Source organism: Rhamphochromis longiceps, linkage group LG17 (genome assembly GCF_057381845.1).
Source record: "Rhamphochromis longiceps isolate RC_006_pf linkage group LG17, R_longiceps_female_GT1.1, whole genome shotgun sequence".
Lineage (NCBI taxonomy): Eukaryota > Metazoa > Chordata > Actinopteri > Cichliformes > Cichlidae > Rhamphochromis > Rhamphochromis longiceps.
In genome coordinates, this window is record NC_140573.1 from 30,838,992 (window position 1) to 30,866,921 (window position 27,930).

Below are 27,930 nucleotides of genomic sequence, written 5' to 3' on the forward strand. Positions count from 1 at the left end.
TAACACAGGATTGTTACACTGTATCTATAATGTGAATAAAGATGGTATTTGTTCAGTGCTCTGGGCCCTATTCCAGGAAGCAGGTTCAGCAAACTCTGAGTCTACTCATGAAGTTAGAGTTAATTAACATTCGGACTGACAACTTTGAGTTTACAGTTCAAGAACAGCTGATCAGATCAGTCAGCTCTGAGCATGTTCACCCTGAGTTAAGTGCATGAATGAGTAGGAGCTTCAAACTAGCTGCTGAGCAAGACTTTTTTTTGTCGAAGGACTTTGCTAACATCCACGATGAAATGAAGCATTACTACATAGAGCAACGCAGTTATGTCCATTATGGCAGTTCTGCCACATATTTTCCTGCAGGGCATCACAGTTAGTTCCTTTTATAGCAAAGAAAGGCAAGTGCAGAAATCTGAGAGTGGATGAGTGATAAAAGAGATCCCTGCAAGCTCCTCAGAATTCCTAGATAAAGATGAGGAAATCATATTAAGGTAGCACGGCGAGTCAGTGAGCATGGAACGAGGAAAGGGGAGGAGGGAGTGGAGGATATGGTTTAAAGGATGTGTATGCTGACAGAAATGATCAAATCAATTTAAAATAGCATGTATGAAATAAACAACCAGAGAAAAGAATATATCATCCAAAACATATTGCAGTGTTTGGATTTTTCTTTTAATCTTAGTAACATATTTATTTTAGGAAATTCAACTCAAGATTAAAAACACTACTTAGGTGAAAAACTATCTAATGATGTTTCATTTTAATACTCCCCCCCATATCCTTTTCCATTCTTGCCTGTTTAGAGGTAATACAGGAGAGATGTCCACAGAAGCACAGAGTTCATATTTTGAATAAATCAGCACCATGGACAGAGACAGACCAGGCAACTGCGTCTCCGGGAAAAAAACATCTATTCTCAACTCAACTGAAGTTTTTGAAAAGTAATCCCAGCTAAAAAAAAAGTGCAGAAAAAATTGTTCAGCTGTTTACAGAGCAATACAATGTGTGCAACAAACGGTTGTTTTCATTTTAAACAAGTGCGCACAGAGAGCACAATGTCCCCAGAAGGGCAAAGGCTATACTTAAACTTTGATGCTTTATGATGTTTATACTACAACATGCTGAATATCTGATGTTAAATGATAATAAAAGGATTCTGATGTTGTGTGGCGTCATACTGAGAGAAAAAACTGTGTACAACACTCTTGATATGTTTTCTTTTTCAAGGCGAATGCTGACCTTTGCTTCCAACAGTGACGACAAAGACCAAATGCTTAAAGAATCTAGTTAGCTGTTACCAGGGTCTACAGTCACACAGCTGTTAAAAATGATATCTTGAAAGCTGTGGACACTGGACTGCTAACAAACCTCTCTTTGTCTTCACAATGATATTAAATTGCAAAAGAAATAATAATAAATTCCTGCTGACACTTTCAGTTTTGTTTTGTTTTTTCTAGTTCATGGTGTGTTCCTTTTTTACCAACTGAGAACAATTAATTGATTATCATAATAGCAGAAATCTTTGTCTTCTACCAACAGACTTAAAGAGTCAGGCCATGCACTTCAAACCAATGCATTAGCAGGTTGGGCTGTGAAATGGTAAAATACTCTTTTCAGAACAAAGAATTCTCATAAAGTTTTAGTAGAAAGACTGATTAGATCATTTGTCTTTAAAGCTGCTGACCAAGAACTCACTGTGTAAAAGTGCTTTTATTATACTAACACTGAAATTTTCCACGATTAGCAGTTCATCAAAACCTCTAAGAGAAAGAAATACAATTGACAGGACAGTGAAAGTGTGGCTCCAGCAAGTCTACTGATAATGCATCAAAGCAAGACATCCCCCTCCTTTGCTGGAACAGTCAATGGCCCTACAGTCAAAGATGAAGGCAATACTGGCTTATAGTGAAGACAGAGCAAGGACTTAAAATTTTAATGTCAAAAAGCTTTGAGGCCATTTTGCTTTTCTTTCTTCCTCAGTTTGCAGTTCTCTTTCAAAGTGGAAGCTACTTCACATTGTCCACATTCCTGACTTCCAGTCTCCATCGTCCATCTCTTACTCCAATACCCCCCACACCCACATCTACCCCCATTCCACTCCTTTCCTTCTGTCCTTTTAACACTTGGTTTCCATCACTCTCGATGACTCTCCATCCCCCTGTTCTGGGCACGTTGAGCTAAAGAAGAATTTGCACAATTACTCTTGCTGTCAGAGGGTGTCACTGGTAAAAAGAGCAACCGGCCTTCCGTATGCCTTGTCGCATCCCTTGACCCAGGACACAGGGAAGGACAGAGAGATGAGAATCAAGACATAAAGGTGAGAAAGCAAGGCCAACATTTACAACAGCAACAATCCCTTATTACAGCATACTAGTCTTTTGATCACTGACTGGAATCACAAGGAGACTCGTACGCCCTCTTCCAAACGTCCTTCAAGAGCATGACTACAGGCTCAACTTAGGAGTACTTCAGTCTGTTCCCTGTGAAGTGCCTTTGTGAAGTGCAATAGTTGCACACATTAAACAGAAAAAAAAAATTAATAATCATTTTTAGACTTTCCCAAAACAGCTCAGCCATGAAAGCACAGATTGTTGTGCTACTTGTACTCCATAAAGTCAAGAAAAAAGAAGTGGAGACAGGGCCTCAAAAAAGCAAGGCTGGGGTGGAGTGGCAGTAGGGTTGTGGGACGCAACAATAGCAGGCAGTACAGGGAGGGTATGACAGCAAATTAATTCCCATTGTTAATGGCTCCTCTAATTGTGTTCGCCTTAACGAGCATGACACCGCTGCGGCCGATTTTAATAGGTCCAGAACACAGGCGGTCTCAGAGGGGACACAGATTAGTAAGAGTGCTGGAACAGCGGAGCCACTTGTTCACATAGATAAAGGTTTTATATTCTGAAGGTCCATTAAAAAAATTATGTGCACTTTGATAGTCAAAATTCAGACGGGTTGCATTAATGTTTAATTAACCTAATAAAATCTGTTTATCACTTTTGTACTATGACATTTTCAAAAAGAGCAAATCTTTTTTATTAAGAGTCGCACAAACAATTCCTGGCATGTCTTCACTTCTTGCATTTATGACCAAATTGCATTAATTTTCTAACTAATGCTTATGCGCATTGTTGGCAAGAGTAAGATTAAAACAGTGTATGTATATGCTTGAAATGAAGTTGGAACCAGCTGCTTGCCTTAACACAATGTTGTGAATGGGTGGAGGGGGGGAGTTATCTGCCTCTGTCCAAAAGAAGCAGCAACCTCTGGGGCTGAAAATTTAAGCTAGAGCCAAAATGTGCATTTTTACTAATGACCACTAGAGGCTGACCTGACTTTCCAGCAGAAATGACCATTTTTACAACCTTGCAAAGAGCAGCATGGTAGTGTGGGGGCTTCGGTTTCCTCCCACAGTCCAAAAAAACATGTTTTTTGGGTTAACTGTTTATTTTAAATTGGCCATGGGTGTGGATGTGAGACTGAATGGTATCTCTTTGTGCTAGCCTTGCAGCAAAATGTTGACCTGACCAGGGTGCCTACCTTGCCTCTTGCCTGATGACAGCTGGGACAGGCTCCTCTGTGACCCTGAACTGGATAAGTGGAGGTAAATAGATGGATGAACGGCAAACCCAAAAAAACACAAGATATTTTGGTGTTTTTAAAAGGCTAGTTTGACTAATGGTGACCCCATGAAGCGCTGAGTGACACCATAAAACATTTCACCTTAACACTTTCATAACAGCTGTCTTAAATAAACGAATTGGTAGTTGAATACAATACAATATTGTTACAATGTTTCTAAATCATTAACAAATATGGGTATTTGTCATTAGTGCACAAATATCATTATCTTATGAATTATTTCATTGTGGATCAGTGAGCCCCTTCTTAGTCAGTTTCCATAGTTTCAACTACCATGATTCAGTCAAGCTGCTAGCTTGGTTTCTTTTACCATTAGCCTTTGACACATACAGCACAGTGAGGACAACATCACTCCAGATTTATCATAATTCAATGCAGAAAAAGACGTTTTGGTTCCTGAACCTAGTTGAACACTTAAGGAAAGCCAAAGATTTTTTTTAAGTGAATGAGTTAAACAGGAACGCAGTAAGTCTTATTATTTAAGCCATGACCATCTCAAATGCCAATGTGATCGTTCTATCATAAACATCATTTGCTACTTTATTGTAGTCATTGCTGTAATGTTTATGTTTATCCACACAATGTTCTCCAAACCCATGTTTAACCATCAGGTTTATCTTGTATAGTGTGATGAGTTTAAGACCAGAATTGCAGACATTAAAGAAAAAACCAACAACTCACCACTAGTTTTGCATCATTCGTTGACTTATAGGATTATTTTGTTTAAGTCCAAAAGCTGTTAATTCTTTACTTTGTGTCCTGATCAGTTCATGTACAGATGCAGGTAATAAACTCTAGAAAAACAACAGCCACAGCATGTGTGAGGCCGATCAGTTATCTCTGATGTGTGCACAGACACAGTCACATCTGTATCCACGCAGAGGCAGTGTCATGGTCCTGGGTCGTTGACCCAGCGTTTTGTGTTTTGTGACTATTTCCCTCTGTTCTAGTTATTCTGTGTCCTCCCCCCTTGTGTCCGGTTCGGGTTCTAGATTTCCTGTTTTACTTTGTAGGTCTGTGTCTCGTTATGCCCATTAAGTTCCAGCTGTGTCCCCTCCTGTGTGCCATTTCCTCATTACCTGGTGTGTGTATTTATAGTTGGTGTCTGCATGTGCTCCTCGTCGGGTCGTCTGCACTCATCCGTGTATTTCTGCGTATCTCTGCATTCATCTGCGTTCCATGGTGTCCTGTCTCTGCGTCCCTCTGCCCCGCACCCCCTTTGTACGGTCTCAGGTTTGCTATTTAGTTTCTCCCAGTTTAGGTTTCCGTTTGTAAAGTACTCATACCTCGTTGCCTGTTTTTGTCACCGCCACCTTTGTAAATAAAACATCACTCGTATCATCAGTTTGCTGCATCTTGGGTCCTCCTTTTCCTCCACACCACACGGCTCCCTCCGCCAGCCGTGACAGGCAGACTGTTTCGATACTCTTAGGACACTTGATTTCACCTAATTTGGGGCGGAAACTAGAGATGGCACGATACCACTTTTTTATGTCCGATACCGATACCGATATCATAAATTTGGATATCTGCCGATACCAATATGAATCCGATATAGTGTTTTTTAATCAACAAAACTGTTTTTTAAATATCTTGCTGCATTTTGTATAAGTTCATACTCAAGTTTAAAACAACAACTACACTAAAGCTATTCTGTTATACCTGTATGCAAAAAAAAATATTTCATAGTTCAGCAATACTGATCAATCTAATAAACTTAAACCTACACCATCCTCCCTATTCTGGTATTTTAAAGAGTACTTAGCTTAATTTTAAGCAACCTAACTAATAGGGTTCCAACTCCCAGCAACAACAAAAATAAATAAATAAAAAATAGGGAACCACCCCTCACGCTCCACCTCATGATGCTTAATCGACGTAATCAACCTTAATTTGATGCAGTGTGAAAAAAAATGCACAGAAATCAATTATTTTTCAAGAAATATTAAATAGATTCAACATCTTTCTTCAACAAAATTGCAGACTGCACAGATGGTACCTTCCCAAAGGAAAAAGTACTATAGCTTACTAGGGTATATATATTAGACTTAATAGTTACTATATACAGTAATGGACTTCTATACATTTTGCATCAAATTAAAACTTTGGGTGTAAGATAATTATTTATTAAAAGCTAGACATTTTAAATGAGAATAAGAAAGAAAAGTATGTCTTTGTGCCCCCTTTTCCCTGTTAATGCCCTATCGGCCCCCCTGGCTAAACTTTGCTAGATCCGCCCCTGCACAGTTACCAGCGTCAGCTACGTAGAAAAAGATCCTGGTGTAGAAAGTAATATTAAATACATTCTAACAACAGCTGATGAAGCTTAAACGTGCTGCTGTTGTTCAGCCGCTGGTTTCCTCTTTCTGGTGCAAAGTGGGCCAAAAGCAAACTAGAGACACGGACTAGCGACAGAAAAGCCGATCAGCTGATCGTTAAGCAGTTTCATGATTGAAGTAGCAGCAGGAGAGGCAGTCGCTCCATATATCGTTTGTTAAGCTTAACGCAGGAATGCTTTACAAACATTCAGAGATGGACTTACACACTTGCTTTACTTCTCTCGGGATAACTTTGTCGGAGATGAAATGCCGGGTTGCTAGCGAAGCTCCACATGCTATCCAGACCACCGACAGGTCCCGCATGCCACAGCCGCTCTATCACGTGATGCATACTGCTCCGACGTGCTAACATTCTGAGGTGAGTTACGGTGTGTTGCAAGTTTTGTGAGGTGCTTTCGTGATATTTAATGGATCGGATTACATTTTTTATTTTTCTCCGATATCCGATCCAGTAATTTAGGTCAGTATCGGACCGATACCGATATGTAATATCGGATCGGTCCATCTCTAGCGGAAACACTGCACACGAAGGTAAGGTGGGATGGAAAGAGGACGAACTCTTTTTATCTTTTAAAGCACATTTCCTTTCATTCATTTATCTATCTCTGCCTGCTTTGATCTCTGGCTCCTCAGTTTTCTCTCCATTACTTTTACCATCTCTCTGCTCAGTTTTACTATCGCCTCCATCTTTCCAAAACAGCTTGCAAGCTTTTTATAACCGTTCTGGTTTATGAGGGGACTTCTAAAAGGGACGACTGCGCAAGAGAGATAGCACATATCTGACCCTGCGTACAAGTTAATGTGGCACCATATATCCTGAATCTATTCATGGTGGAAACAAGTTGCACTGATATGACAATACTAGTAGCTATAATTTCCTAATTAATCTCTATCTGTCTACGGGTGATGGCAATCCACTCACTCCCATGTTTAGGCTTAAGTGAAAATTTCCTCTACAAGACATCAACAGGACTTCTTCTCCATGCGTTTGAATTAGAACATTTACAAGACTGCAAATCCTTGCCTTTAGTTTTGTACACACACACACTCACACACACCACCGGCAAGTAGCGGACTGTTTGATCAATGCGGGCACTGAAGATTAAACTGAACTCGCATGACCTGCTTTCTGATCTTCCACACCAATGACTCAGTTCCCCCCCCCCCTCCCCCCTCATGGCCTGAGCTCACTAATACCACCTATAAAAAATCTATAAGCTTTTATAAGCTCTTCCGCACACTGGCTCTGTGTGAGGGAGAGCGCAATTTGCGCACAGCAGTATCATTGTATTTTGTTTTAACTTGTGGTGTCTAATGTGTTTGTCGATGCGCTCCTCCCAGTGTTGAATCCAGCTTTACTGTGTCAATAGCTCTCTGGCTGAAAGCTCAAGGCGGAAAAAAACCTGCATGTGCTGAAATGATACACTTCACAGCGAAGTGGTGGTGGTCTGTGTGTATGGGGAGGGAGGTAGATCAAAGCATGTGATATCTGATAGATTAGGTTTCGCACAGCATGTCCTGGCAGTCTGGAAATAACATATTAGTCTGCCTCTGAAGACCAAACATGGTAAATACAAAAAGAATTAACCTTGGGGGGAGATATTAAGGCTAGCTGAGGACTTTTAGTTAGCTTTAAAGGGGATTAATTTCTGTTTTTTGACATTATTTCACACTGTGACATAAATGGATTTAAAATTCAAGGTAAAATTTATATGAAGCAACAAAAAAAATCTATATAAAGCACATTCATGATGCGTTCCATTGAAAAAAGGCTTTATAGCCAAGCAGCTCTGTCAGTGCTTCACACAGAATGGAAAAAAAGAGAAAACACTGGTACTCTGCATCGCCATAGCGATCCTCTCAGCCCTTGAGATTAATTTAGGTCGGCTAATATATTACATGCATTTCGCAAGTCAACTCATCCTGTGGCAGTATTATTGGAAGCACTTTGATCATGTTAAATAAAAAATATAGACCCAAAATGTTTTTGCAATACTTCACCTCCATTTGGCAAATTGGCAGCCGCTCTAAGTGCTAGTTTATCACCGTGTTTTACAGGCTACAAGTGTGTAAGGCTTTCTGTGACGAATAAATTCAACACACATACCCAGTGCTTGCATCTGGGGGTGTGTTGGGGCATTAAAATTAAACGTGATAGTGCAGTGGATTATTAGCAGGAAACTATCCTTAAACTAAATCAGGCATCTATTATGAGTAACACAGTGATCTCAGTCTTCCTCTCTCTCTCACACACACACACACACACCTTAAAGCCTGCTATATTAATTCCTCTACACATACAGACAGTGAATTAAAAAAAATCCCTGAAAGGTTTACGTCAGCATGGACTTATGGGCTCTCCCAAGCGGCTTAGCTTTAAACGGGAAGAGCTGGAGATGGACGAGAAAGGCAAGTCCAATTTTTCCAAGATGAAGCTAACAAAGGAGGTGGAAAAACATTCCATCCACATATTCAGGCCCTCAAACAAGAAAAAAAAACCTCCAGGATTTTAGCTTTATATATACACTCTCTCTGTGTGATCATAGCCTATGTGATTTCCAGCATTTGACAGTAAACCAGTTCACTCTAAAGCTTTGTGTTTGTGCCAAAACAAACCTCCAGTTGGTGGGAACCAAGCTTCCGAATGTGATGAGTAATAATTTTTTCTGAACATTGAGCCCGTTTGAAAGCTTCATTTGAATATAAACCAGGTTTTTCATACTGTGTTGTCTGTTTGGGCATATTTTAGCAGCGACATGAGTTATGTACAAGTAAAAAAGACATGTACAAAATATCAACAGCAAATGTCAAGTTTTGATATCACACCCCCTGAAATCAAAGCACTTTCCAGGCTCTCGACATTTTATGCTCTATTTTAACTTCACTCCCAGCTGTTGGTCCCTCTTCAATAAAACCTAAAAACCTTCTGATGAATAGAGGCACACCCAGTAGAGCATGAGAGAGCTCTGCCCCTTTCGATGAACAGGAGTGAACCACTTTCCAGAGTGCACGCTTGTCAAAGAGAGCTCCATCTCAGCGAAGATTGACTCTGAGCTGGATTTATGTCATCTGGAGATGTTTTATGTCAGAAATGTTGTTCTTTAGCCAAATTTCATGCCACACTAAGACAGTCCTATGCGGGTTTTAATGCCAGATAACACTCAGGCTTGTAACCGCAAACCAGAAACTAGTTCATCTTAGAGCAAAATGGACCTGAATCAGCTGCTTCTTAGGCTTTAAAGCAAACGTTGAAGTTCTAAAAGTAGCATGTGCAAAAATGAAGACAAATTAATGGGGTGAACAAATGTGCACCTGCAAGTGTGAATAATGTAGTCTGACAATTGTAAAGTCTCTGAGTGCCACGTGTATCTTTATTATTTCACTGTGGACTTATCGCTGCCTCAAATGCCCGCAAGTGCCTCAATTTGGACATCTCTTACATCTCATCTTGACAAAGCTTAATCTTCCTACAGAATGCAGTAAGAGTTATATCTCATTAACTACTAAGTCTTGAGCTACCCATCATTTCTTCATATTTTGCTTCTAAGGAGCCCTTTTTTTAAGTGGTCTTGAGCAATAGTTCTCCAGGCTTCTTGAAGGACATTTCAAAGCTCTTCTTGGGTTTTTGGCAGCTTTTGATCCATTCTCTGTCAAGATGATCCCACGCTGCTTCAATAATATTGAGGTCCAGGCTCTGAGGAGGCTAACCCATGACTCATACTGTAGTATTCTATTGTGTGCTTTTCAACCCACGTATGTTTTAACAGTACTGACCTTGTGTTTGAGATCAAGACTAAACTGAAAAATTAAGCCACTGCCATTCACACAGATGCTGCGGATACTCACTGTTGTCCTTCTTACCTGATTTTCGCTGTATTAATTGATGACAATTTGAACCAAAAATGTCAAATTTGGATTCATCACTCCATAAGAACCTGGCACTGGTTTTCAACCCTGTTCTTGTGTAATGTGTAATCTTTTGTAATCTCTTGTAAGCTTTTCCTAATAATGAGGGTCCACATGCATCTATCAGGTCCTGTCAGCTCTTTGCTGTTTTTTTTCTATTTCTTTTTAGTTAGATACTTTTTTTTAGACTGACCCTTCCTGGTTTTGTCTTTGACTTGGCCAATTCACTTGTATTTCAGAGGAATTACTTTGCACCATGCTGAGTTTTGATCTAATAGTTCTTTGGGAAGAAAATTAGAACAGATTATGTGTTTTTGTGACTGGCTGCGACTAACACAATGACCTAAAATTTAGGTCATTGGAAGAAAGAAATCCAGAAACAAGCAATGGATCGAAGAAATTACAAAAAAGCTTGCTTAAGAGAGTTCAGGCAGTGCAAAAATAAAAATAAAAATAAAGGTGGTCATGCCAAATATTGTCAGTAAAGGCTCTTAGAATTATACTAACATAGTTCCTGCTTCCTTATATACTACATTTCCATAGGCTTGCACAAGTTTCAGCAAATTGCTCCACCTATTTCTCATTTTTGCATTTTATTTGGTTGACTCCTTTTATAGCAAATCATAAATCGGATTTTCAAAATCAATTTTAATATTATGAACACAACTGATTTTGCTAGCCTGAACTCTTTTGTCAGCCTGAATAAATGAAAAAAAATTGACAGATTCTCAGGCGCAATGCTAAATATGACACATAGACTTTTTTTTTGTTCGCACAGAAATTACATTCACTCTTTCTCCCATGAAAGCAGCAATTTTTACTTATTTTTTTTATTTATTTCCACTGTCGTCCATCTGACCTCCAGCTGGTGCCTCCACTATCGAGCCGTTTTAGCAGCTCATATCGAGCATCAAGCTGCACCGTATTGCCGCGGGGCCATCTGCTGAAGACTTGGCAGCGGGTCAGATTTTACAGATATTTTCCACACTTCACGCTGATGCTATCAAAGTGACATGGCTGTCATATCTGCAGATTTAATGCTGATGAGGAAAATGCCATGTAACAGATCAGCAGCAGCAGCTTTGTATTTTCTGAGGATGTAGCTTAACTTATTTTCATTCAGACAGCATTTGTGCTTTGGGATTTTTGCATAATTTGTACATTGTGTTTGTACGGTGAGGAAAATGAAGGCGTGGAAGCTCGGGTCTCATATATATGACTCATACAGCATCCGTGTCCTGATTACCTCATTAGCCCGTTTTTAGGATTTGCTCCAAGTCGAAGCATCCAAAGACAACATCGTCTCCTCCCTATGGGACTGTGTACCTGATGATGTAATACAGGGCGTCAAAGGGTTGACAGACAGGCGTTGATGATGTAACCACAGTGCTGGAGAAGGACAGAGTGCTTTTATGGTCGTCCAAATGTGCGCACAGGCTATGATGGCTACAAAATATCACAGATCACAGCCGATACAAGCCGCAAACTTTTGTGCAGCTATAAATTCTAAAAGCTTCATAAGTGAAAAGTCAAATCAATCAGGTGAAAAAATTGCACCCACAGCTGCAATAAATAATGCAAATGAGTGAATATGTGATTAAGTTATTACCTGAATGAAAGTATTTCCTGTATATTTTTTCTACTACACAGCACAATAAATCATGGTTGAGGCTTGGTGGAGCCGCTGAGAAGACCAGGAAAGGCGATTGGACATGCAGTGCCTGTTCCGATCAACTCCAGAGTGCCTCGCAGGCTTAGGTGGACGGCTTTGAACATTACTCTGGCTCGTAAAGTTAACCATACCTGACATTTCCTTAGGCTAGCGTGTGCTTGTCCACAAGTGTGTGTGTGCGTGTAGCTGTGCGAGTATCTAATGCTGTACGGAGATTATGTTGGATAGAGAGCAACGGCCGATAAACGAACTTCAGTAATGTTCAGATTACACAAAGTTTAAAAGGCAGGAAATGCATATGTTGCATACTTCATGTTATGAAATTAAAATAAAAAATATATAGCCCCTGTAAACATTTCCCTTTACTGCATCTTCCTTATTAACTGTGTGCACCATCCTTTATCAATCTCTATATCTATCTATATTTCTCACGTGGCTTCTTTTTTTTTTGCTTTTACTTTTTCTCCCTTTCCCTTTTTTGCTGAACTCCTCGTCTCATTTTTCTATTCCGTGCCTCCTTGTCTCGGGTAACCTCCATCCTCCCGCTGTGACACGGACATCAATCCCACACGCCATCTTGAAGGATGTCTCAATTCTGGAAATGCATCTAGAGGAGAGAGGACTGAGGGCAGAGGAGGCTTGCTGGGTTAGCTATGATTGAAGATGCACAGGTTTATCCTTTGCAAAATCATTTATACCCTCAACATATAAAAGAAGCGTAACACAATAAACACTCTGTAGTAGCAGAAGTGCATCATATATATCTTTAGTTCTTTAACTAAATCTCACTACTGGACTCAAAAAATGACACAAAACTAAATATTTTGTTCAAACTGTTCACCTCCAACACAACCCCATAATTTAACTGCTCGTGCGGACACACACGCTGATGCAGACGAGTGCACATGGTACTAAACAATCACAGTTGTCTGTCGAGGGATTTTCTCTGCTAAGCTTTCGGGAGGTGAAATCTCTGTGACAGATGGGAGGACATTTTTCCACAACTGCTTTTACTTTCAAAGAACATTTTCAGGAGCTCACTGACCACTCGCAGACATGCCACAGCGCTGTCTGCCCTTGAGGAATTCCAGCATCTTAGCATGAAGGGCAAACACTAGAGCAGCACAGATTTAAATGAAGCATAACATTGAAGACATTTAGCCCTCTCAGGCTCAAATTAAGTTTTTGTTGCTAATGCACAAAAGAATACCTGCAGTGGTACTTCTGAGTAAAAAAAAACTCATAAAATATGTATGTGGGGTAATCAGGTTGTTAGCTTTTAACTGTTGCAAATCTGCAACGCCTGCCTTGAGAGGGTTAGAAGTGTTACGCTACGGTCAACAGATTTTTAAAACACTGCATATGCTAGCAGCTGTTAACTGACGCTTAAAAGCACATTTTAAGTTGAACGATAACACAGATTGCAATGGATTTTAAGGAGTTTTTTTTTTTAAAGCAAGCCATGAGGCATGTATTAGTGCTACTCTAATGACATCTGCACATCACTTATTTTCTTAGCTCCACAATAACAAAAATAGTTTTAAATCATACGATTGGTAGGCAGCTGCTAAAGAGGCCAGCTCTTTGAAATATTATATGATCGTAGATTTTGTTAATGTACCATTAACGTAATAAAAGTTATCGCAGTGATGAGAAAGCACAGATTTCAGAAGCAACTGATATTGATGCAAGCTTTGGTTACTTCGTGACGTTATCTGTTTACAATATGCGATGGGACTGAGTGACACCAGATGATAACACTGATGGCATTTCCATTTGCAAACACAACTCTGAAATATGTAGATTGCATACTAATGGCGCGCGTGCACTCCGCTGATTGCTCATTAGGCCTGCTGTTCATTTGCATGGAGAAGAAATGAAATGCATCCATCAGATGTGTGAATAATTTACCTCCAACCATGAAGGCGGCAACTTGCTGCGCAGCTAGTGTAACATGACAACCTACAAAAACATGTCAAAATCCTGGGCAGAGCCACGTTGTGGGTGTGCAATATTTACTAATGGAATGAAATGTCATATGAGGCATCTGGATGCGTCAAGGACGAGAACGGCACGTCTGTCTTTCAGCGAGTCGGCGTGTTGCCTGGGAAACAGTTGGAAGCCATGTTCAGGAAAAAAAAGAACAAGAAAAAGAACGGCTGAGCCAAAGTTTTTCATTTTGATTGATTAGGGAACATGCAGATGGAGGACAATGAAAGGAAACTGTTTTGCACTTCAGCCGTGAGGAAAGTGGGACAACATTTGGGCTCCTCAGCCCTATGGGGCTTCTCAGTATGTGTTATGCAATTGTTTTGCCCCTGTTTTATTTTTTAATCTGTCCAATTATTTAGCCTGTCCATCATGGGGGGGGGGGGGGGGGGTGTATACTGTTGTACTACGTGCCACATTATCACCCCTCTCACTATAGCTTGAAACACCTGGCATCACCTGGAACGCAGTCAAAAACACCATTATTTAAACCTGATATATACAGTTACTGAACTGATCGGGTTTTTAGCTTGTACTGAAAAAAGGGTTTCAGATTTTTCCATGTGTAAACTAAATAAATGAATACATTCCTGCAAAAAATTCAGGAAAACCTGTATACAGTATCATATTGTTTTTGTGGTATGATAAAGGTTTTTTTTGTTTTTCAGAAAAGTCACACTTGAGTATCTCTTTTGCTTGAGTCCACATCAAACTCATCTGTGCACGATCATTTTTCATCCATTCCCAGAGTCAATGTAATGATACGAACTGGGCACCACCAGGATGACAGTTATGTACTGGAGAGTGCAAAGACTCTTCCTACTAAATGTTTAACATCACACTGCAGTTCAGTTTTACAATATTTATATTGAGCAAATACATAACAAAGGTCATCTCAACTCTACTTTAAAAGTAGTGCATAAGTAATATTGGTCACAGTTATTTTTGTGAAAAGGAACATTTTCACAGGACTCTATGCAGGTCTGTTAACAGGCATAACAGTTAACATGCTAACTGAGGTCTGTAGAGTCAGAGATGTAGCTCTTGGGGGGGGGTTCTCTCATTTTTTTCTCTTTACAGTCCTGCAAAAAACTAAGCGCACCCCATCAAATTCAATAAGTTGTAGAACCAACTTTAGTTGCAGTACCTTCAAGTAATCATTTTTCTGCATGAATTTTTCAGTCTCTCATATCAAAATGTTGTGGAGGAATTTTTGCCCCTTACTTCAGTTCATCGAGATTTGTGGGCTTTCATTTTAGCATTTCAGATTTAGATCTGGACTTTTACTGGGTCATTGCAGCACCTTTTTTAGACATTGCTAGTGTGTTTGTTGTGTTCATTATCCTTTTGCAGGACAACACCTTGTCCCAAACTGGGTTTCGACTTAGTGAAAGGCGCAAAACCTCCTTGCTTACAGTTGGTTTGAGGTGTTTATGCTGAATTACTGTAGCACAGTGCATTATTGTGAAATATCTTCATGTTGGTCTTATCTGTAAAATGACATTGCTCCAGAAGTCTCTTAGTTTTTTTGCAATTTCTTTCACCATTGCACGGCCCACCATGGGACATCCACTTCTTGGTGTGCTGCTAACGTGCATCTGAATCCTCCAAACCAGCAAACTGCCAAAACTTCTGCTCTCATAGAGGTGCTCACATTTGCTCAACGACAATCAGCTACATTCGGTTAAGGGTGTACTTAGTACACCCTTAGTACTCAAACGAACTGCAGAGAGTCCTGCACTAACTGTGTTAATACATTATTGTCAGTGGGTAGTGTGTCACCATAACAAAGACCCCTTTACCAATTAAGAAAAGATAAGAAACCTACTGCATTAATAAGAACATACGGTTAAGACCCTGTTCATCAGGAAAGGTATAGAGGAAAGTATTTTTCATATGTTATATTTATATTCATGTTGATGGAAATCACAGACAGAGTAGGGACACTAAATCAATAGTATAATGGCAACCAAATATTATGTTCTATACAACACAGTAATGTAATAGTTTTACGGTAATAAACCATTTGACACTGACAAATGCAGCTGCCAGTAGTTTGTTTTCATTTAAGTACTGAATTTGTTACAGAGAAAAATTGAACTGAATCTCTTTTAAAGGTGAATGTTTTCAGTCAACAGAACTGATCAATTTCCCTGTGCTTCTCATCACACTTGTGAAGAGAACTGCCCATTCCATTAACTGTAATTTTATTTCATACCATTTGCACAGTGTGAGCAGTGCTGTCCTATTTATTTGCACTCAGTACAATATAATTCAATTTAAATTCAGCCACAGTTACAACTAAATTGGATCAAACCAGCACTGCAGACCAACAGTCCAGTGTCTGGTGGGGCAAATCCTAAAGAAGTTACACTCTGGATTACTACACATATCCACATACTGAAATAAATGTAAAGGCTTTGATATGTATCCCGTATATCTCAGAAAACAGCAATTTTTATGTAATTTTCTTACACCCTAGCACAAAAACAGTCACAATCCTAAATACATATGCACACACGAGCGCACACGGTTGGATTACAGACAGCTGGGACAGTCTTTCGACCCGCTCAACTTGTGCATGAAAACAGCTAATATTCTACCAGTGAGTCAGGAATCACCCCGCAGCTACATCCTCAGAGAAATGAAGCAATTTAAAAGCACTACGCACCAAATGTGATATTCATGATTTGGATTCCAGCAGCAGCAGTCACCCTGTCATAACCGAACAGACATGATTCCCATACAGAGAGGTGAGGGGGAAGTAGAGTAAAGAGCTCCAGTAATGGTACAAAGGGAAATGGCAAGAGAAAGGGGGCTGAGAGAGAGAGAGAGCGAGAGAGAAAGAAATAGAAAGGACCATTTACCTCCTAAAATCCATCATCCACCCATCTACTTCTCTTGGAATCACTCCCACTGTTGTTTTCCAATACACAAACATGCTTAGAAGCAGTATTACTTTTCTGTCAGGCTCCAGAGACAGGAAATGGTTGTTTTTGAATCATAAATATATATTTTGCCATTTACCACTACTGGCTTTGAACTAGTCACATCACTTTTTGTGCCAAGGTTTTTGGCCTAGAAACTTGGGCAATCACAGAAGTGCAGAAGTGGAGCTACAATGAATATAGGTTGTAGGCTATCACTCACAGAAGTTGAAGTTGAAGTTACGTGACTTCACTGAACCATTTTAAGCAATCTTAAAATCTTTTTTATTTATTTATTTATTTATTTATTTATTTTTTGCACTACAAAATTAATTTTCTTGTCATTTTAATCTTCAGGGGATTTTTTTAATCACCTACTGGGTAAAGAATCCATAACTAAATTTGTATAAGCTGCTGAAGTGAAAACTGGATGCATCCAATAAGAACAAGCAAACACTCAAACATCCAGTACACATTTTGCTCCAGCTCTATCCTGATAGAAAAAATAAACCAGCACTGACAAGTGGTAAGTTGAGATGCAAAGGTATCCGACATTTATTATGCCTAAAAGAAGATTTGCTGCTAATGTAGTGTTTTTCTAGCCTTCTTGACCACTCCAAACACTCTTTCACTGCAAGCTACATTCACAGACACACTTCCTAAGGACCCTTTGGCAAGCAGGCTGACTGAACCCCCCAACTTTCCAAATAAGGGATGACCTGCTCAGCCTCCTGTGACACAATCACCCAAGAAGCATTCAGCATTCATCAATTTAAACGCTCATTGTCACATATCTTTAGCAGTCTCTTTGGCTCTTAACCTTGTGTTGGTTGCACAGTGCTCTTGTAAAGTCATGGTGAAGAATATTATTTGGAGAAAAGGCAGACAATAAATTTTGATAAAAGCAAAAGTCTAGCCTTAGAATAGAGATTTAATAGGATCAAGGCTAGCGGGCCTTTAAAGTGATGGCTTAGGTGTTAGAGCATGAACTGTCAAGCTCCAGGCTCATTGATCTGAGAGCATCAGAACAAGGAGCCGAAGTGGCATCCAGCAGGAACACAGCGGGGTTACTCTAATGTATGCTACAATGTATTTGTGAGTGTATGTGCGTTCACTGAAATCCCAATCTAGAAGAGTTATGTGAAACCCCCCCCCCCCACACACACACACACATGATTTTCCTGAAGGAGACGGTCGCAGGCAGGAAATGGCATGTGAAATGTCATACATTCTGCTCTCCAGTTGGTGCAGGCCCGGTAGGAGGGAAAACGAGGGCACGGTGGGTGCAGAGGGAGTTGCAGCCAATGTGGAAAAACATGCAGGCTGCCATGTGGCATGTCAGGGTTTTATCTGCATTAGTGAGCGTTTTGTGTGTAAAGGCGAGAGGCCTATTATATCTGTAAGAGTGTGTGGGAGGTACAAAAAACGGTAGAGAAGCACCTGGAGCTAAGTGAGAACTCAGGGATTTCCACCTCAGTCGCCCCTATGAACACAAACGCACCACCTCGCCTACTCTTAATGTCACTCTCCTCGATTCCCTCCTGAACATACGTTTTAACACACACACACATACTTGGCAACCCCTATACAGAGCAGGCAGGGTGAACTGAAGGTTCCAGTTCAGTCAGGAGATGGTTTAAGTGGTGGAGAGCCTGATGGTTTGAGGACTGGTCTGAATACTGATTCAGACAGCAGAGGTGGTTCCTGAAGCATAAGCTGCTGATTAAGAGGGAAACGGGAAGTGGGGAGGGGAATGATGATATGAAGGCATGTGGAGAAGAGGAAATTTAAGAGAGGGAGTTTGAATGAAGGGTGGGAAAAGACAAGCAGATGGACAGCTGAGAATGGAAAACAAGTAATGAGGAAGGAGTCAAAGATTGGGAGAATATGAACAATGGAAGCCGAGAAAGTTGGAGGCGCAGTTGACGGAAAAAGGGTGACGAGGAAAGAGGTGTAGCCAGGATTGCTGCGTTTAGATCACACAGGCCCTTTATGAATCTGCCTCAGACTGAGTAACACAATTGCAACACTTCAGACTGTCTTTCTGAGAAGTTACTAGAAACAACTTTTCAGCCAAGTTCGACGCTCAAAGCTGAAAACAGCCTCGATTCGCAGTGCTAAAATAATGAAGGAGGCGAGAAATGCATGACGGGAGCAAGCGAGCATTTAATTTTTAATTTAGAGCTTTGCAAATGGATTTTCTGCTGTCTTTTAATCAAACAAAAACACCTAGTTGAGCTGGGAAAATGGCGGCTAAGCTGGAAATCCATTACATCTCAATAGTCAAGAATTATTTGTTTAATTCTGCAGCTAATGCAAGAACCTCTTGATGCTATTTGGGTTATTTTTCCTGAGATTTCTATGCATCTGTTTTGTGCAACTGTGCAAAATACGTGCATGTAAATATAGTACAAAAATTTATTTCAAAAGACATACTGAGATACCGTGAAAATCCCTCCACATCAGCACGTTTGACTGCTAATTTCAGCTTGTTTCTTTGGAAAGCATACCTAAATGTATGCTTTTATAAATAAAACATGTTCATTGTTTACACTGATCAATAGGCATGTGAACTTTGGGGAAATATATTTATTTGCTTTCTTTCCGAGAGTTAGATAAGATCAATACCACGCTCATAATGTAAAGCTACTGCAAGCAGTGGGGCAAATCTGAGTTTAGCAGTATCACTGAAAACAGCAGAAAACAGACACCCTAGTGATGTCAGGAAGAAAGCCTGTACCCTGTTCTTTTGCTTAAGTGTGTGGCGGGCTTCCCTCATCATTTATTTTCCACAGACTTCTCAGGAGAAGCCACTTGTTACACAACACTTGCTGTGTGATAGGAATAACCAGAAGTCACTGGCCAGCAAATAGAATAGATAAATATACAGGTACATTTACATGCACGGCTTATTAGGATGCTCGCAATGTGTCCCTGTCACCCTCCCATTACTCGAAATGTATCTATTCTCCTGCAGCAGTGACAGCGCAACGACTCACAATCTTGCCTGACCGAGATCAATGCTCTAAGTGGAAATTACGATGCTGCTTCATGTCTCGCGCATTTTATGTATCACCGCTTTTACATTAACGATGGGATATCGTACCATACGCTCTTTTGAATTGTGTCCATCTCATCATCTCTCTGTCTTGTTGTTCATCACCCTAGTGGAACTGTCAGGGGGCATGGTTACTGAATCAACAATTGAACCTACTTACTGAATCACATGCAATGTGTACAGTTCATACTGTGTGAGTTTGTGTGTTGCTGATTTTTTTTGTGTGTGTGTGTGTGTGTGTGTGTGTGTGTGTGTGTGTGTGTGTGTGTGTGTGTGTGTGTGTGTGTGTGTTTGTGCATGTGTGGGTACCATTCCTGCCCTGCACTCTTTAGAAATTACGACTTAATGGCATGATGAATCAATCTGGATTAACAAAAACAATGCAAATGCAGCCAAGTGGAGCAGATGGGGCTCAGTGCAGTGCGCTGTTTCTGTAACTGTGCGGATCTGGAAGAGTCAGTTCATGTGACCTTGATTGCAGGAGGCAAACAACATCAGCAGCACGGAAACCTCTGAAGCAACTCTGGCGCTTTTAAATGCGAAAGGTTTGCAGGTTTTATTGTTTTACAACTTTGAATCAAAGGGGATTTTTGTAACGCCGATCAGAATATGCCATGTGAGCCCTGCAGAACCCGTGAGCTCGAATGTATGCTGTAAATGACAAAAAGGTACTGGGAAAAAATGATGCAAATCAAATCAAAATCAGTTGCACTACACCTGCAATTTTGTGGAGGATTTGTTATCCAGCAAGAAGGTGACACAGAGGAGAAACTTTAAGATGCACAGAAATGGCATAAAAACAGTTGAAATGGTCAAACTAGTAATCTATTCATATAGATGCATACTAACACTCATCAGTCTTCTCTGTACATTTTAACTAAAGCTGCATAAAAGGAGGTCACAGACAATATGTATTTATTATACCTTTATCCATCATTTGTATTGATTAATTGATATAAGATATGTAAATATTTGATCTTTGACCTTTTACCGCCGTCCAAAATTTCAGCTAATGCAGACAGTGTTTATTTTCATTTATTAATTTTTGCTCCATTAATGTATTTGTTGGTGAAAAGTGGCTGCATAGCCAACGCTTGTGTCTTTGTGTAAGTTATAAGCAATTTACTGTCAAGTAAGACGAAGACAAGTAGTAAATAATCAGTGTGTATAGAAATAGCTGCTGATGATTTACATTTTGGTTTATATGTTTTATTTGCGGTAAAGATGCCCATAATTGCAAAACTTCTATAAAAAGCAGAAAATTCAGCTTCAATCTGACGTGGCTGTTAGGCGATTTATAAACAGCCCCAAAATGTCTTTCTATCTTTGCTTTTATTCCTGCTGGATTGCTCCTCTTGTGTGTTTCCGTTTCTGTCTTAATGAGGAGTGTGCTGTTTTTACCCACAGCCTGCACTATCAAAGTTCCATGTAGGTGTGTTCCAAGCAAAATTGGTGACATTTCGTCTCAGAGTCAGTGATGTGCCTTTAGGAGTTGCTTGATGTTTTAAGATGGGTGTTTACGATGTCACCAGGCACTCCTGGCACCTGTGAAACTGCTACCTCAGCTGTGCCTAAAAACAGATGCATTTTAACAGAAGCATTCCACAGTCAGAATGTGGAAACACGAGGGGGCAGAGCGCTGTAACCTCATCTCAAAGAGAACAGCATGTAAACTGCATAAATGAACCACATTTCAGTTCTACTCTCCTGAAAAAGAAAAAAAACGTCCTTTCCACTGTTTGGTCGTGCAAAGGTGGTCACGTTCTACCTTGGTGCAAAATTAACCCAAGTTAAAATGGCAGTCTCGGTCCTTGAAATCAATATCCATTAAGTATTCATTTGATCTAATGGGAGCGTGACTGAGAGTGAACAATGTGAAAATACAGGAGGAACTTGAATGAGAAAATTAGGCCTCAGCTTGAAAGCGGGATGTTAAGTAAATCAAAGTGAAATCACATGGAGTCCAGCACTGAGCTCATACAGACACTGTGGTCTGTTATAGTGTGTGCGTGCACTGACTTGACATGATGGCTACTTAGGAAGGGACTCTATATATGCTATATTTAGCCTGGAAAAACTGCAATAAAATAGGTAACGTCACAGTAATGTAATATGTAGAACAAATTACTCAGGTCACTAAATCTGATATTCATGAGAGGCAAGAAAGTCTGCAGATCTGGGGAAGTAATGTCACCTGTTTGACACAGAGCAGTTTCTGTCATTTTAATTAAAGGTCATTTGGGAAAAGGCACATTATTATCATTATCATCATCATTATTATTATTAATGTTACTAATGGAACTTTTTTATGCAGTGCACGCAGCACGAAAGCTACTTACTCCGCTTTCCTGGCCAGACCCACTGAACGGCAGAGAGTGGTTGGAGTCTGCGGAACAAGCGACTTGCAGCAGGGGCTCCTCTTGTCCTCCTCGGCGGAGTCGGGGCTGGCTTGGCTCGCTTTGGGCGACTGCGGCGAGGTGGGAACGAGCTGCAGCTGCTGTGGGTGGTGAGAAGACGGTGCAGGAGGAGTCGGGTGCTGCTGCTGCTGCTGAGGCTGGGCCGACAGACCGGTAATCTGCTGATGCTGCTGCTGCTGGGATGGTGGTGGCTGCTGCTGATGCGCCTGCTGGCCGAGATGAGCCGCAGCTTTGTTGCTTCCCGGGTGTGGGTGAAGGTGGGCCGGCGCCTGGGGACTGGCGCTGCGGTGAGTCGGGTGGTGGTGGTGGTGGTGATGGTGGTGCTGAGAGGGCTGCTGGACGTAGTGATGGGGGTCCCGCAACTGTCGGTTCTCTCCGATCAGGTCCTCCACCTTCCGCTCGAGTTCGTCGATGCGCTGGCGCTGTGTTTGGATCAGGCTTTGCTGGTTCTGGACGATAGTGGTGAGCTCCTTCAGATAAAGAACGGCTTTCATTGGATTATCCAGCAGGCTCTCCATTACTGACTGTAGCTGTGGCAACGCGCCCGGCTATGTTGACTTCTCCTTTAGCTGGTTCTGGAGCGGTGATCGGTCGATGGGGCCTCTGAACAGTGCGTAACCGAGATGCTGTGGCGGCAGTCTGACGCCTCTACGCTCTGGTGAGGTTGAGTCTCTCTCTCGCTCTCTCCCTGTCTCTTTCCCCACCCCCCTCTCTCTTTCTCTCTCTCAGTACTTTGCAAGGAAACCAGAAATGGTGCTGATGCAAGGGGGGATCAGCATCACCGGAGTCCGGAGGCGGGGCCGTAGTGGACCAGTGATGTAAACACGCAGGGCAATTAATCTAGCAGCTTTCACGTTAAACGTGAAAGCGTTAAACGTGAAAGCTGCTGCCCAACCCACAGGCAACAGTCCAGTCAGTTTTTTTTTTTTGTCTTGTTTCTTTCTCCCTTATTCTGTGTTTTCTACTCTCTCCCCACGTTTTCCTCCCTTTCTTTTCTTTTCTTTTCTCTTCTCTTCTCTTCTTTTCTCTCTCTCCTCAATGCCAACTAGCTGTTACAAATGGCTACACCTCCCTGAAAAGGGAGTTTTTCCTCCGTACTTTCACAAAGTGTTTGCTCTAAGGGAGAAATTGCTTGGTTATTAGGGTTTTCTCCAGATATAGGGTCTTATCTTGCAGTATAAAGTGCCTTTATATTATATATAAGCAAAACTGAACTGAATTGAAATAATACTGAACATTAAGACAACCATTCACACTCACGCCCACACCAGAAGGTTTGAACCCAGAACCTTCTCTCTAGAAAATAACAACGGTAAACACTGCACAACTATGCTACCCAGAAATTAAACATAGATCTTCAATTTAAACCAATTAGTGTCTTCCATTTCAACTCTATTTTGAAAAATGAGCCTTTTCTTTCCATGAGAGATTGCAAAATTGTTACTTATGCCCTTGTTTCCTCTCGCTTGGACTACTGCAATTCACTTTATGCTGGTCTCAGTCAGTCTGCTCTGTCCCCTCTCCAACTTGTCTGAAATGCTGCTGCTGAGCTCCTCACAGGCACCTGAAAAAGAGATTATATTACACCTGTTTTACATTCTCCCCGCTGGTTGCTAGTGAGCTTTAGAAACAGTTTCAAGATCTTCCTGTTTGTCTACAAAGCCCTTCATGGTATCATTTCTTCCTCCATCTCTGATCTTTGAAATCAGGTAATATTTTATCATAATAAAAGCTGGGAGTTGCTGGATGTTTCGACGTCAGCATTTGAATTAGATGCAATTCCCTGCTCACTATATGAATGTGTGATGTGATTAGTATCGCTCATGGTGATCTTTTTGTCACACAGCAGTCTTTGTGTTTTAGATGGTGGCTTTTTTTTCTCTTTTGGGCGGCGGGGGTGGGGGGGGGGGGGGGGGTGTTCCTCTTTCTGGGTTCCAAAAGAAAGGCACAGTGCTCCTTACTTAGCAGCACAGTGATGATTTGATGAAATAATCATGTTCACCACTTTTTTGTTTTTATGCAAACAAATCTGAAGGTTTGTGCTGTGTAGATGGCAATGACCCACCCACCCCTGAATTGGATCAGGAGCCGTAGGCTGATTTTCTGTCTCCATCTTGCTTAGTCTTTGAAAAGAAAAAAAAAAACAGTCAACAAAGCAGTTAGCATACAGCAAACTTGTGGAGGTGATTCCTGGCACACATTAAAATGCATCTCACTGAGAGTGTCTTCGGGCGGTATTCAGGAGTTGCATTTAATCATTGCATTTTCATTCACTGAAAATGTGTAGGCGAACTTTCTGTAAAGTTTTTTATGGCCTAATTAGTTTTTTTCTCAATTGTTTGCTATTCAAATACAGACGGTTCTTTATTAATCAGTTGAAGGTTTTATAATTCACCTCATTATTGACACCTATTCCTCTGCTGGAAGTCTTGTAGTGCCCCCTTCCACACTCAGCAGCTCTGTGATGTGATGAACTTTCTTGAACTTGATAAGATCAGCTATTCTCTCCAAGGCAAATCCCAAAAATTCTTGGTTAAGTGGCAGCTCTTCCTGAACTAATTTAGTTCATTATAACCCCCATCTCATGACAGTGACCCTGTTCTAACTCTAACCCTAATCTTTTGTCCATCCTGTATTTATTGACCCTTTTTTAAATGTTATTTATTTATTTATTCATCAATTTTCTTTCTTTTTAATTTGTCTCTGTGCAGTTGTTGTTTTTTTGTTGTTGTTGTTTTTTGCTTTCTTTATTAGACTTATACTATATTAAAGAGAAGATTTAATATGCTCTATTAAAGGTTCTTTTATTTCTTGGTTTGTGAGAAAGACTTTTTGCTATGCCAAACCATGTCTCGTCTTTTGTTCCCTCAATAAATATGTTGAAGAGAACAAAAAAACTCAATTGTTTATTCATTAATCACTTTTTATACACTATATTGCCCAAAGTGTTCACTCGTCTTAAAAATGCATATGAAATTAAGTGACGTCCTATTTTCTGACTATTCTTCCAGAAGAAAGTGTGGGGTCAGACACTGGCTTGCAGTCTCTGCTCTAATTCATCCCAGAGGTCAGGACTCTGTGCAGGCCAGCCAAGCTCTTTCCACCAAACCTTTTCATCCATGTCTTTATGGACCTTGCTTTGTGCACTGGTGGGCAGTCATGTTGGAACAGGAAAAGACCATCCAAAAAACTGTTCACACAAAGGTGGGAGCATCAAATTGTCCATAATGTCTTGGTATGCTGAAGCATTAAGAGTTCAAGCTAACTCCTGTAAAACAACCCCATGCTACAATCCCCCTCCACCAAATGTTATACTTGGCACAATACAGTCATGTTTCCCTGGCAACTGCCAAACCCAGACTCATCCATCAGGTTACCAGGAAGAGAAGCTTGATTCGTCACTCCAGAGCATCTCATGTCTCCACTGCACTAGATCCTATAGGCAGCATGCTTTAAACCACTGCATTTTGTGCTGTTTGCGCTTGGTGATGTTAGGCTGGATGCAGCTTCTCGACCACAGAAACCCATTCGACGAGCTCTCTACCCGCTGTTCATGAGCAAATCTGAAGGCCACATAATGTTCAAAGGTCTGTAGCTATTGAGTTGCCGTCGTCACCAATAACTTCCACTTGGTTATAATACCATTAACAGCTGACTGTGGAATATTTAGTAGCAAGGAAATTTCACGAATGGACTTGTTGCACAGGCAGCATCGTATCACAGTACCGAGCTGGAATTCACTGAGCTCCTGAGCAGCACCCACTCTTTCACAAATGTTTGCAGAAGTGTGTCACAAAGTGTGTGACACTCACCTGTACAGGAGCGAAAATAACGATATGGTGTGATTAATGCTTTTTATGAGATCAGAGGAAAAAGTGAACTGGACTGTTTTTTTGTCTCACAAAGCCAATTTTAAAACATTTGATTAAACGTTAGTAAAACAGCTTAGAGAGAAATATAAATATCCTATGACCTTGAGACAGTGAAATATTATTACTGTAGTGGTGAGCCAGCATGAGTGCAGCCAGGCCCTTCCTTCCATATGGCTGCTTTACAAGCTGCATGAAGTGAAAAATGGCTTTCGCGCTTGACCAGCGACACATGGCTGAGTAGAGCCAAAAATGAGTTTTGTGGCAGGATTGTAAAAAGGGAAATAGTGCCAGTAGTGACTTTGGAGCTGGGCTGACATCTGCATGGTGCAGCCCCCTATACTTATTACGGACTCTCTGCTGGAAGAGGTGCAACCCACCTTTAACACCAATTATCTCACAGAGCAGTCTGAGGCCTGAGAGGGTTGCGCATCCTTGATCTGAAGCGACAAGGACGGGACACAAAGTGTGACATGAATAATCAAGTTACCCTCCATCGACAGATGAGGAAATGCTACGTGCCTTTAAAAAAAAATTGACAAAAGATAGATAAAAAACATCTCTGAACATCCCATTTTTAAACACCATACAGGCATCAGGAGATCACTGATTGCAATTCCCAGTTCAAATTTCACATTAATAAAAGAGAAACGTTTAAAAGTCGGTTGGCATTGTTAAAGTTTTGCCCCCTCATCGGATCCTCCTCCAGAACATCTAATTTCAAAGCTGCGTTATATCAATATAGGCTTACTCCCCAGAGTCCTGATGTGTCTCGGGTTTGTTGCTAAGTCGAAAGTAGACCAGCTGTATTCTCTCTCATTATTCAGCAGCATTTGATGCAGAGTCTAGCAGACGGAGACGAACTCTTGTGAACCCGAAGCAACATTCAGAGAAACTTTAAGTTATCTGTGTAAAAAAAAAAGTGTCATGCAAGGACTCTTCGTTGTTTTGAATAGCCATGTCACTCAGCACCTACATACATATTTAAAAAGTTTCTCCTTCAAGTAATGCCCCATCCCCTCCCCCTCCCCCCAACATCACTGCAGCATTTACAATGGTTTCTTACTCTTCTCTGATCTCCAGACTCCACAATGAACGAAAGCTGCTCTATTCTTCTGCTCTTTTTGGGACAGGGTTTCTCATTAACACTGATAAATGGCTTGTTGCGTGCACTTGACTGGAGTCTGAATATGTATGATTTTGCACCTCAAGATGACTTGGCATGAAATGTTTCAGGGGAAAAAAACACATTAAAGAAGGAATGAATTATCAAAATGGAGCTTTCATTGGCTTGGTGTGCTCGTAAATTATACCACAGAGGCAATTTCACATTGTAAATACCTGATAAAAAGAGGAAAGTTAAACCCTAATGGAGTGAAGAAAAGACTGAAACATTTTTCAAGGACTTTAGAGCATTAACGACATTAAAAGATGCGATAAGAGCAACCGACACGATAAAGCAATTAACGTCAGGTAGAGATTAATTACTGGCAATGATGCACTTCATTAGTGACGCTTTGCGGTGGTGCCAGTACAGATGAGCAAGTCAGCAAGTCACTGACACTATGAGCATCTGGTAAGAACACCACATTTAAAGGGATTGTTTAGTATTCACACACAGTGCACCTGCCTACAACAGTTAAAGGGTCTTAATTTCAACGTGAATATTATTACAGGAAAACTTTGGGCTCTAAAGGTCATCCTTAGCATAAACAAAACCAAGAGTCAAAAGCAATGCAAGCTGCTCTGAAGCACTACTAAGGCGCAGCAGGGCATGGAGTAGACTTCTAATGTCAGTATGTTAATATTCTAAAAAAAAACAATGTTATGCTAATGATTAGCGGATATAATGTTTACCCTGTATACAACCTGAGGCAAGTCAGTGTGGTAACATTTGCTAATTAGCACTAAACATAGTGCAGCTGAAGCTGATGGGAATGTTATTCATCTGATTAAAACCAAAGTAGCAACAACATCAAATATGGATGACAGGAGACACAATAAGATAATAGAAAAATTAGAAAGAGGTATTACGGAAATAGTTTATATTAAGGGGCAGAGGTGAGCACACATGCAGCACCATAGTTATGCAGATCTTCTCTTTCCAAATTAGG

At 40.7% G+C, this 27,930-nt stretch overlaps 1 protein-coding gene across 1 annotated transcript in view; it reads right to left on the reverse strand.

Annotated features, from left to right (window-relative positions):
- iqsec3a (IQ motif and Sec7 domain ArfGEF 3a) overlaps positions 1-22,576 on the reverse strand; it is a 126,838-nt gene extending 104,262 nt beyond the window's left edge. The window contains exon 1 of the mRNA XM_085386312.1: positions 21,870-22,576. Coding sequence (XP_085242438.1) covers positions 21,870-22,465 — 596 coding nt within the window. The 5' untranslated portion in view covers positions 22,466-22,576. The remainder of the gene's footprint in view (positions 1-21,869) is intronic.
- Between the last annotated feature and the right edge of the window lie 5,354 nt (positions 22,577-27,930).